This window comes from Littorina saxatilis, linkage group LG1 (genome assembly GCF_037325665.1).
Source record: "Littorina saxatilis isolate snail1 linkage group LG1, US_GU_Lsax_2.0, whole genome shotgun sequence".
Classification (NCBI taxonomy): Eukaryota; Metazoa; Mollusca; class Gastropoda; order Littorinimorpha; family Littorinidae; genus Littorina; species Littorina saxatilis.
This window is the reverse complement of record NC_090245.1, coordinates 99187147-99200039: the sequence shown is the minus strand read 5'-3', so window position 1 is coordinate 99200039 and position 12893 is coordinate 99187147. Positions and strand designations below refer to the sequence as shown.

At 47.5% G+C, this 12893-nt stretch overlaps 1 protein-coding gene across 1 annotated transcript in view; it reads right to left on the bottom strand.

Moving 5' to 3' along the window:
• Positions 1-12893, bottom strand: part of LOC138947152 (organic anion transporter 3-like) — a 36504-nt gene that overhangs the window by 7416 nt on the left and 16195 nt on the right. Inside the window, exon 9 of the mRNA XM_070318595.1 lies at positions 12783-12868. Within this exon, the coding sequence (XP_070174696.1) occupies positions 12783-12868 (86 nt within the window). The remainder of the gene's footprint in view (positions 1-12782; positions 12869-12893) is intronic.

Here is a 12893-nt window from a genome sequence, read left to right as displayed (position 1 = left end):
GAAGACCCGTTTCTTCCATCAGATGGCCAATACACGCCAGGAAACTCATTTCCAGATGGAAGGGTCCAAGGCGAAGGACAATGGCCAGGCTTTAAGGTCGCTGCCATCTGGCTCACTGGAGATGATGCCAAGAGCTTTCCACTATAAGGGTTGGTCAAATGTCAACACAGGTGTCGTGTTGCTGCGCTTTGCCTGAGCACTGATGAAATGCAGGGTAGAAAATATGCACGAGGTGTCACTGGGATTCATGTCGATCATCGGCATAAATATTATGGATGACTGTCTGTCACGTTTCAATATATCACTAAAGGTGATTATGAACCGGTTAATTACTACTAATTAACTAACCACACCACGATCCACTCTCGCAGTCATACAATTAAATAGAGTCAACAAAAGTATAAGTTTCAGACGCCTGTTTATGTATAAACTCTCCACCTCCCTCGAGCCTTCACTCAAAATATGTTCCTTTTACGTTCTCAACACGTAAAAACCAGTGTTCACTGACAAAATGCCAGTAGTATGTAGAAAATTATAGGAACACGCTGAACCCGTGTAAATATAGTTAAATGCGAATGTTCTGTTCGAAAAGCTCTAGTTCGTGCAGGTGTCACACACCCCACGTTGTCACTACTCCAATGAAATCATAGATACGAAAAGACAACGGTGGTCAACGGGGTGCGTATGACATGGTGCACTTAGCTTTATCTCTGCTGCTGCTGCTTAGCCGGTATGCTGGTTAGTCGGTTCGCTGGTTAGCCGGTCCGCTGGTTAGCCGGTTCGCTGGTTAGCCGGTCCGCTGGTTAGCGCAGCTTCAACAGTTCCCGCCAGAGTCAGCCGTGCAGATGTTACAGGAATGTAACGAAGCGAGGCGAACGAAACGAAGCGAAGGCTGCAAACAGAAAGCATCGGTGCACTAAACATGTCAGCTACCCCTCACCCACCACCTTAAAACATGTCATCTTTAAATATCTCATCGAGCACGTGGGCCTGCACAAAACGGACTTTTTACAACAACAAAACAGTCATTTTCCGTCCTTCTCTCCCTATCTGCAAAAACCATATACAGATTAGTATTTTAGCGTCACAGAGAGTAAATTATGCGCTAACCTGGAAAGAACAACAGAGAGTATTTCATTCCACAACACAGACTCATCAACAGCGTTAAATAATGATTTATTACCTCAAAAGCCTATGATTGTACTCTCAATGGAAGCAAAGTCCGCTTCCTCCCTGGAACAGCCTCTGTTCGTCAACAGTGACCAAAACCGTCCAGAACCCCTTGTCGAATCCTTATGCGAAAGCCATCGCCGACGAAGGAAAGTTGACGACTTGTCCTCAGCAAAATACGTGGCAGAGAGAAGAAATAACTCGTGGAAGTTCCCCTAGAGTGCCGAATATAATACTCGGTGAAAAACCATCATACTCTAGAAACTGTGTATACGATCCTTCCCCTTCTGCCGCTGGGTGTCAAGTGTGCCGTCCTTGAGTCTCTGACAGACCACCTAGCCAAATACACGTGACTGACCTTGTCACAAAAACCAGTCCAGCTATACACAATTCTGCCTCCCAAGCAGAAAAAGACACGAGAAACTCAATCCGTGAAAATCCCGTGTGCGCTGTCAGCGAAAAACCGTCAGCCCTAGCTATGACAGCAGAAACCTCCACTGTAAAACTCGTGCGATACAAAACATCCGTGCTCGTTGAGCACCGTCAGCAAACTCTGCTGTAACCCAATATCACGCACAGGCGCTTTCTATCATACACGACCAAGAACAGGCACTCCACTGAGTGACACTTTCTTGGTCTCTGTCACCCGATCGTGACACACCTCCCCTCTTCAAGACGAAACCTCGGTTTCGCTCACAGTCATGTTCTCCTCTCCAGCCCGAGAGAGAAAGTCAGCTCCAACATTGTTGGCGCCCGGAATGACGCGTACCGTGAATTGGTACGGTTGGAGAATCAACGCCCAGCGCATAAGTCTGGCGTTTGCCAACCTTGCAACCTGAAGATATTGCAGAGGTTGATGGTCTGTTTCCAGACAGAAAGGTCGTCCTCAAGAACGAGCAACCCCTCGTTTCACCCCTGATAACTGCAACCTTCTCTGTCTTCTTGTCTTTGTTCTTCTGGTCTTTGTTCTTTTCCCCGTAGGCAGTCCTCTCTATGTAGGCGCGCAGCAGGTTGGCGTGGTACAGGCGTGCTTTCCCGTTCATGACGATCCTGTAGTCGTTCTGGCCCACTTTCGCTGTCACCTCAAAAGGTCCTTGCCACTGCAGTTGTAGCTTGTTGTGTTTGACAGGTAAAAGTAGCAACACCCGTTCTCCAATCTTGAAGCTGCGCGGCCGTGCCTTGCGGTCGAATCCTCGCGCATAACGCTGTGCTGCTCTCCCCAGGTTCTCTTGAGCCAGTTTGTAGGTCTCTTCAATCCTGTTCCTGAGTTCTACGATGTAGGTCGCTGTCGTCTGCACCTCCTCGTCAGCTTCTTCGTCTGTCCAAGCCTGACGCAGGATAGCCATGGGACCGCGTACCTGTCTGCCGTACAACAGCTCGAATGGGGAAAAGCCCAAGCTCTCCTGAGGAACCTCGCGGTATGCAAAAAGCAATGCTGGGATGTACCTGTCCCACGTGCGTGGTTTCTCCTGAGCTAGTTTCCTCAGCATGGTCTTCAAGGTGCCATTGAACCTCTCCACCAGTCCGTTGCACTGAGCATGGTAAGGAGTGGTGAAGTGCTGCTCCAGTGATAGCAGTCGTGCTGCCTCCGCCATCACTCCTCCCGTGAACTGCGTGCCTCTGTCGGTGAGTACCTCTGATGGAATTCCCAGCCGGGACCACATGGTAACCAGAGCCTCAGCTACTCGCGTGGCTTCAATCGATTTCAGAGGGATCGCCTCTGGGTATCGAGTAGCGTAGTCCACCATGGTCAAAATGTATCTGTTTCCGTCCTCAGACGCAGGCAAGATGGGCCCGATGATGTCCACTGCCACCCGACGAAAGGGTTCGTCGATGAGCGGCATCTTCTCTAAGGGGACCTTCCTCACCCTTCCTTTGGCAACCACCTTCTGGCACTTATCGCAGGACGCACAGAAACGTCGGACATCCGTGCAGATGCCTGGCCAGTAAAAGTGGCGCCAGACACAATCCGTGGTCTTCTTGGTGCCAAGATGACCTCCCAGAATCGAGTCGTGTGCCGTTGCCATGACACCCTCGCGAAACTCGCGAGGCACGACAACCTGTTTGAATGCACCTTCCTTGTTGCTGAACTCACGGTAGAGCAACTTCTTGTCCCTGAGGAACCTTGACCTCCCATGCTTCCCGCTCAGCTTCACCTTCCCCGACTTCGCGTGCTCCCGAGGAGTAGCTAAGGTCGGGTCAGAATCCTGAGCCTTCGCGAGAAGCGCGGGGGTCACGTTCCCCAGGGCAGCTCGTGCAGCAGGTAGGGGTTTGAGAGGTTTGTCCTCTCGCTCCGCCTGTGCCCGCGTGAGCACTAAAATGACGTCGGGAGACCGATAAACGGGAACCTCCCTGGTGACGCCGTCCACAAACTGAACCCGGTTTCCAATGAGCAGGTCGCATGGAGGATCGTCCATGACGACGGCCACAATGGTTCCCGTGAACAACGGTGTTACGACCTTGATCACTGCCGTGTTCAAATCGTAAGCGTGAGATGCCTCGGCCATTCTCACCCTGATGCTGTCTCCTGTGTAGGCCATAGCTGGAACCAGACTCGCCCGAACCACTATCATGTCTGCCCCTGTGTCCCGCAGACCTTCGCCCTTCACTCCGTTAACGTAGACGTTGCAGTGGGGCTGGAAATGTTTCCTGGAGCACGGAACGCAGAGTTGTGGAATTGTGCATGAGCTCGTGACGTCCCTTAACTCCTCGCTGCCAACAAAGTGTACGCCCTTCTGGTCAGCCTGTCTCCTGTGGCAGTCCTTCTTCACGTGGCCCCGCTTGTTGCAGTAGTAACACTGGATGTCAGTTCTGGAACTTGATCCTTTGTGTCCCTGATCGTCCTTCCCGTCCTTGGGTCCTGAAGAACCTGAATTTCCCGATTTTCCCGGCCGTGAGCCTGAAGATTTGCCGGAGATCGCCTGGGCGTCCTCGTGTACTCTGATCCAGTCGGCTGCCTCCTGAGTAGTCTTTGGCTGGTGCTCCTGCACGAAGGTCACCACCTCAGGTCGCAGGCTGGACATCAGTTGTTCCATGACAATGAGGTCGGCAAGGTCGTCGACGGTCCAGTTCTTCTCGGCCATCTCCACCCAGCGCCGCAGGTAGAGATTAAGGCGTGCCACAAACTGATGACTCAGCTCGCCGCTCAGTCTCTTGCTGTTACGCAGACGTCGTCTGTAGGCTTCAGCAGTCAGGTTGAAGCGCTGGAGTAACGCCTTCTTTAGTGCCTGATAGTCTCTCGCCTCGTCGTCCTCCAAAGCGTTGTAGAGCTGCAATGCGCGTCCTTTCAAGCAGGTGCTAAGGCGGCTAGCCCACGTGGCCTCTTCCCACTTCTGGTCAGATGCAATGCGCTCAAACCGGCGTAAAAAGTCGTCGAGCTCGTCCTTGTCATCGTCGAACGTCGGCAGTCTCGTACGGTCGGCAACAAACGTCGGCGCGCTAGCCTGAGTAAGCGTACCCTTCTCGGCCTGTAGCCTAGCTAGTTCTAGCTGGAGATCGCGATCCGCCTGTTCCTTCCGGTCTAGTCTGTCACGTTCGTCTTTCTTTTCCTGTCTGTCAAGTTCGGCCTGTCGTTCGGCCTGTCGTTCCTGTCTTGCAAGTTCGTCTTTCTTTTCCTGTCTGTCTCGTTCTCTTTCTTGTCTGTCAAGTTCGTCTTTCTTTTCCTGTCTGTCTCGTTCTGCCTGTCGTTCTCTTTCTTGTCTGTCAAGTTCGTCCTTCTTGTCCTGTCTGTCACGTTCGGCCTGTCGTTCTTGTCTGTCAAGCTCTTCTTTTCTCGTCTGTCGCTCTATGTCTTCCCTACGTTCCAGCTCCTTGCGTTTAAGCAAACTACGCGCTCTAACGCGTGCGTCTCGCTCTGTCTGTTCCTCACTGCCAGGAGTCTCGAAAGTTATTCTCCTCGTCGGAGATCCCCCTGTAGCCATGGTTAGTTTTAGCAAAGCTTTATTACCAAAGTAAGTCTAACGCAGCTATAGCTAGAACACGCGGTGATGAAAGCGGTGGATACAAAAATCCAGCAACCGGAAAATGCAGAAGAAAAATCCAAACGGTGTAGAACAAAACGCGTAGCCTACTTTATGGCTGCTTTTTGCGGTGAAACAAAGTGTTTCCCACAGCCGTGGCCTACTTTATCGGCTGCTTTTTGCGGTGAAACAGAGTGTCTCCCACAGCCTTGGTTAGGACAGAAGTCCTCGGACCCTTCCCCCCCCAAATTCCAACAAAGTCAAAATATGGAGAAAAATCCAAGTAAAACAAGACTATAGAAATGTAACCTGTTACAGAATGCGAAACAACAATGTAGAGAAAACTGAGTAAAACGAATAACAAATCCGCTAACCCCGCTCAGCTCTCTGCAACGGAAAAACTCTGAACGTACAACAACAAAGATTCACAAACAAAGGAAAGGGAAGTAATCACAGTTAGCGCATACAATAACTCACAAATTACAATTTACCTTTCCTGCAAGATGTGAATCGCTTAAGGTGTGGTATATGATCAAAACTATACAAAAAAGGGTAGCACCAAGCAGAAAATAAGTCGAGCACTGACGAGATTATCTGCTCTTAGTTATCCTTAATTGGTGGGTCTTTATCAGTTGGAAATTAACTGAGTAAATCCCGGCTTGGCCCCCATGTGTCACGTTTCAATATATCACTAAAGGTGATTATGAACCGGTTAATTACTACTAATTAACTAACCACACCACGATCCACTCTCGCAGTCATACAATTAAATAGAGTCAACAAAAGTATAAGTTTCAGACGCCTGTTTATGTATAAACTCTCCACCTCCCTCGAGCCTTCACTCAAAATATGTTCCTTTTACGTTCTCAACACGTAAAAACCAGTGTTCACTGACAAAATGCCAGTAGTATGTAGAAAATTATAGGAACACGCTGAACCCGTGTAAATATAGTTAAATGCGAATGTTCTGTTCGAAAAGCTCTAGTTCGTGCAGGTGTCACACACCCCACGTTGTCACTACTCCAATGAAATCATAGATACGAAAAGACAACGGTGGTCAACGGGGTGCGTACGACATGGTGCACTTAGCTTTATCTCTGCTGCTGCTGCTTAGCCGGTATGCTGGTTAGTCGGTTCGCTGGTTAGCCGGTCCGCTGGTTAGCCGGTTCGCTGGTTAGCCGGTCCGCTGGTTAGCGCAGCTTCAACAGTTCCCGCCAGAGTCAGCCGTGCAGATGTTACAGGAATGTAACGAAGCGAGGCGAACGAAACGAAGCGAAGGCTGCAAACAGAAAGCATCGGTGCACTAAACATGTCAGCTACCCCTCACCCACCACCTTAAAACATGTCATCTTTAAATATCTCATCGAGCACGTGGGCCTGCACAAAACGGACTTTTTACAACAACAAAACAGTCATTTTCCGTCCTTCTCTCCCTATCTGCAAAAACCATATACAGATTAGTATTTTAGCGTCACAGAGAGTAAATTATGCGCTAACCTGGAAAGAACAACAGAGAGTATTTCATTCCACAACACAGACTCATCAACAGCGTTAAATAATGATTTATTACCTCAAAAGCCTATGATTGTACTCTCAATGGAAGCAAAGTCCGCTTCCTCCCTGGAACAGCCTCTGTTCGTCAACAGTGACCAAAACCGTCCAGAACCCCTTGTCGAATCCTTATGCGAAAGCCATCGCCGACGAAGGAAAGTTGACGACTTGTCCTCAGCAAAATACGTGGCAGAGAGAAGAAATAACTCGTGGAAGTTCCCCTAGAGTGCCGAATATAATACTCGGTGAAAAACCATCATACTCTAGAAACTGTGTATTAGATCCTTCCCCTTCTGCCGCTGGGTGTCAAGTGCGTCGTCCTTTGAGTCTCTGACAGACCACCTAGCCAAATACACGTGACTGACCTTGTCACCAAACCAGTCCAGCTATACCACACCGGTGACACTGTGACGGTTCCCCTACGCTTTGTGTTCGGTGCCCTGACCCTTTGTGTTCGGTTCCCACTCGGTTCCCACACGCCAAAATTCGCGGACAAAACATCCATTTATGGTAGTATTACGCAATGTTGCTCTCTGAGAATGGTCTTGTTAGATCTGTGAGTGTTTACACTACATGCCTAGGTGCTGTTGGATTGAAGGTTTTTGATATTTTAGCCGTTATTAGGTAGAATGCCTTCCACTTTACTGCAAAACTGCATAATTCGTAGCATCGGCAAGAAATATCCTACCAAAAAATGCCTGCTTGGAACTGTCCGTGGTCCAGCAAAAAGTTCAACATGTCTGTAGCAGACAGCCCAAGTTTCAAGATTGTAGGGCCATCCAAACAGCCGTAATAATAAAAACAACAAAAGTAGTCAGTGAAATTGGCTGTGTTCGGTCCCCCCACACTTTTGTGACGTAGGCGTGACGGTTCCCATAATTCATTGTGTCGGTCCCCACTTTCTGTGTCGGACCCCACTTTCGACCTAATTTCTCTGTGACGGACCCCACAACCAGCCTATTTTGTGTCGGTCCCCACACCTTCTTGGATTTATGACTTGCCGGTTACTTGTATCATTGTATTCATTGAATCTAATTGTCTCGGAGTTATTTTTCAGCAAAAACCGGAAAGGCAGCACCTTTTGTGATACCAAGTAAGTCAGATGACATCAGCATGTGTGTGTGTGTGTGTGTGTGTGTGTGTGTGTGTGTGTGTGTGTGTGTGTGTGAGAGAGAGAGAGAGAGAGAGAGAGAGAGAGAAAGAGAGAGAGAGAGAGAGAGAATGAGAGAGAGAGAGAGAGATTGACACCTTTCCAGATCACTCCGGTTATGCGACACTACCGCGAGCGTCACTACCGCGTGTCACACTACCGCGAGTACGACACTACCGCGTGTAACACTACCGCGTGTCACACTACCGCGAGTACGACACTACCGCGAGTATAACACTGCCGCGTGTCACACAACCGCGCGTACCACAACCGCGAGTACCATAACCGTAGAGAGAACGCATGCAAACTTACTTCTTGTGAGTTTGTGTTCTAACTTTGATTGGAAGCAACCCATTCTATATGTATTCTGATAGTGTGTTCTGATCGTTTTGAGTTCTTGGTTAGCATGACAAACATTGAATTAGTGTTCAGAGAACAGACCAGGCCTTTTTGTTTTATATTTCAAGTAAACATTTCAACCTTTGCCTTCAGCCATGGAAGTCATAAAATGACGCGCGGTAATGTTATACTCGCGGTAGTGTGACACGCGGTAGTGTTATACTCGCGGTAGTGTCGTACTCGCGGTAGTGTCGTACTCGCGGTAAGTTCTGTTTCCGTACCCGTGACAGCGGCAGCGACAAAAGAAAACGCGCGCAAACGCGTGACGTGTTTCCGTACTTGCGTTTTAAACATGCGGTAAAATCTGTAAACTCCCGCGTTGCCGCGCGACAACGCGAAAAAATCGCTCCAGGACCCTTTCAAAAAAATCGCGTCGCTTGCCGCTTGTCGCGCCGCTAACGCGTCGCGCGTGTGGAAACACTCCTGGTCATTTTCTATGTGCTTGATTTTCGTCGCGCCGCTGGAAAAACGCTGTCGCGGGTACGGAAACACAACTCTCTCTCTCTCTCTCTCTCTCTCTCTCTCTCTCTCTCTCTCTCTCTCTCTCTCTCTCTCTCTCTCTCTCTCTCTCTCTCTCCCTCTCTCTCTCTCTCTCTCTCTCTCTCACACACACACACACACACACACACACACATACTGATGTCATCTGACTTACTTGGTATCACAAAAGGTGCTGCCTTTCCGGTTTTTGCTGAAAAATAACTCCGAGACAATTAGATTCAATGAATACAATGATACAAGTAACCGGCAAGTCATAAATCCAAGAAGGTGTGGGGACCGACACAAAATAGGCTGGTTGTGGGGTCCGTCACAGAGAAATTAGGTCGAAAGTGGGGTCCGACACAGAAAGTGGGGACCGACACAATGAATTATGGGAACCGTCACGCCTACGTCACAAAAGTGTGGGGGGACCGAACACAGCCAATTTCACTGACTACTTTTGTTGTTTTTATTATTACGGCTGTTTGGATGGCCCTACAATCTTGAAACTTGGGCTGTCTGCTACAGACATGTTGAACTTTTTGCTGGACCACGGACAGTTCCAAGCAGGCATTTTTTGGTAGGATATTTCTTGCCGATGCTACGAATTATGCAGTTTTGCAGTAAAGTGGAAGGCATTCTACCTAATAACGGCTAAAATATCAAAAACCTTCAATCCAACAGCACCTAGGCATGTAGTGTAAACACTCACAGATCTAACAAGACCATTCTCAGAGAGCAACATTGCGTAATACTACCATAAATGGATGTTTTGTCCGCGAATTTTGGCATGTGGGAACCGAGTGGGAACCGAACACAAAGGGTCAGGGCACCGAACACAAAGCGTAGGGGAACCGTCACAGTGTCACCGGTGTGTATACACAATTCTGCCTCCCAAGCAGAAAAAAGACACGAGAAACTCGATCCGCGAAAATCCCGTGTGCGCTGTCAGCGAAAAACCGTCAGCCCTAGCTATGACAGCAGAAACCTCCACTGTAAAACTCGTGCGATACAAAACATCCGTGCTCGTTGAGCACCGTCAGCAAACTCTGCTGTAACCCAATATCACGCACAGGCGCTTTCTATCATACACGACCAAGAACAGGCACTCCACTGAGTGACACTTTCTTGGTCTCTGTCACCCGATCGTGACACAGTCCTGGATATCTGCCCTTGTGGATGGCTTGCATGAAACCAGACCAAGATGGTCTGTCGGGTTGCAACAGCCAGCAAGCTTTCCACAGCAGATCCACCTTTGATGTTACATCTTCTACAAACACGTTTTCAAGATGTTCAAATTTCAGCTTCAGCAGGCCATCACACGCTTGTCTGTTGTAGTACTGAATGTCAACTTTAGCTCTTTTCACTATTTCTTCTGGCTTGACGTCAGTTCTTCTTCTGATCCTGTCTGTTTTCCCGATGGTCGGAGTGACAGTGGCGATCATTCCCATTCCATGAAATGTGTTGCACCCGTCAAGTGTTGCTGTGTTGTGGTCGAGGTTGTCTGCGATATATTGGGTAAAATGGCCATCAACTTGAAACGCAACGTTGTTTTCTGAAACGGCAGCATTCATTTCATAGGTCAGAACCTCCTTGTACGATGAACAGAATCCCAGAGAATACAATGTGTCAATGAGAAACTTTGAATCAAAACAGTGATGCATTTGCACAGCTAGTCCGATCTGCAGGGGACACAGCAACAATCGTGGGCGAGATGCCTGCATAATTGCCTGTCCAATCGATGAGACTTTCACGCTGGTTTCCTTTCCACTGAAGATGTTTTCAAGAAGAATCTGTAAGGACTTTGGAACAAACTCTAATTTGGCGCCACGCGATGAAATGTCATCATCACTGGGGTACATTGCACGGGATGTCGGCACTGCTCTTATGTCATTCTTTAGCAGTTCTGCAGCGGTTTTGAGAATCAGCTCTTTCTGTGCATCCTCATCTTTGACCTTTTTTGCATAAAAGTTATGAAGACTTGAAGAGGCTGTCTTCCTGAATGTTACGACATTTGACTTGCCGTTGACTTCCGTGACGATGAGCTGCTCACCAAAATAATTTTGAAGTTCTTGTTTCATCGTCGGGTGGCTATAAGCATCATCTGTAAACTCCTTCATTTTGATAATCAGGTCGTTCACTGTTATCTGTTCGTTTTCATTTTGAACCAGGTAGGTAGCAACTTTCTCCAACGCTTCAGCTTTCCTCTCATTTTTCGGTCGACCAAGTTTCACCTGTTTGTTGACTTGATGCGACTGAGTAAACTGTAGTGGTCTTTTCCTGCTCCGAAAGCAAAGACTACAGTTTTGATGGTAGACTGCATCAGCAGCTGGCAAATCTGATACAAACTCCAGTCTGCTTCGTACAATGTCTGCCCATTCATCACAGCGCTGCGAACAAACTTGAAAAATTGTGCGTTCAAAGTCAAGACAGTGTCCTAACTGGATACACTTTGGGACGAGAGCGCGAGTCAAGGTTTGCTTCCTTGCCGCAAAAAAGGCAACATTTAGCAAAGTCAAAACATTATTACTGTGAGCACAAATTCTGTGCTAGACTGATTTGATAAAGCGTTCTATTTTTCTGCTTTCTTCTTCAAAACGCTCTGAATGTTACGTGCATTCGTGTAATTGCGACGACAAACCTCGTGCACTGCTTCACCTTCTGATAGACAAACGGCATCACCACGTTCCAGACTAGCCTTGTTTATGGTATAGATCTCTTCCTCTGTCTGTTGGCACAACAGTCTTCTCTCCAAGGTTGAGCGGATCACCACACAAAACACACAGCGCCATGGTTTGTAATTGGAACAAAAGCTGCAAAATAAATTAAACTGAGTATGAGTCATTCTGTGTTATATCACTTTAGACATTTAATCTGGCAGGGAATCACACACACACACACACACACACACACACACACACACTCACACTCACACTCACACTGCATACACGCACGCACCGTCACACACACAAACGCACACGCACACAGACTCGCACGCCCAGTTCTCAACAAGGCAACGTTAGAATATACATGTAGCTAAATTACCTCATTGTTTGATCATGAGAAGTACAATAATGTCTTTTTTCCGGTGAATCTATTTTATACACAACACTGTCTCAGCAGCTTTAGATCTGTTTCGCGAGCCATACTTGTGACCTAAAAAAACATTAGCGCCGGCGTGAAGGTGAAGGTCGGCTTAAACAATTCGGTCCTATTTACAGTAAAATACAGATATTTAGCTACTGCTGATTATCATCCTCTTGCGCATTCCAAGAAAAGTAGTCAACTAGATCATTTTTATAAAGAAAAAGACAAAAAAAGGAATTAAAAACATATATTCGAGCGAACACTGCAGCGTATTACAGACTGTCAAAGCATCGTCTGCTGCAGTATCAAATCGATCGCTTCCAATCGCTTCCGATCGTTTATTTGTCCTATAACAAAGTAAAACCTCGGAAATATTCATTGATATTGCAAGTGTTTAGTGGCAACTTTTTAATTCAAACTATAAATCGCACAAAAAAGACGAAATACTTTACTTACCAAAGATTTGTTGACGTGCAGAGTTCTGCTTCAAATGCTCGCGCAAAACGAAGTTGTAGTTGTCTCCCATGGTAAACAAATCACCCAAGCTATGGCTGGCCAGTGAGGGCACATTAAATTCTACCGTTTTTCAACTTGAAAATTCTCCATTATGCAGAGGCGTACATAGGTATAACATGATGCAATTGTTAGATCTACATTCACTTTACCATTTCCATTCGATATCATTTCTGTAACCATTTTTTTTACCCCTTTTGCCCCGTTCCCCAGGTTATAAGTGTTGAGCTGTGGCGTTGTTTTCTCGGTGAGCTAGGTGTTGGGCTGTGGCGGGTTTTTGTATGAGCTAGGTGTGGGTGTATGGTGTACCTGTGTGTACACATTCAGTTATATGTCTCTTCTTTCTTCTTTCGGTTTGTGTGTCTGCAAATGTCCATCTGTCTGCCTGCCTACCTGCCTGCCTGCCTGTCTGCCTGCCAGTCTGTCTGTCTGTCTGTCTGTTTTTCTGTCTGTCTGTCTGTCTGCTAACTTACCGCTGAAGATTCTCATGATTCCACTGCACAACAGCCCAGCACCGGCCAGGAAGAAAAACAAGCGTGATGTAGGTTTTCTCCCAGATCTGTAAATACAAACACAAAATAAAA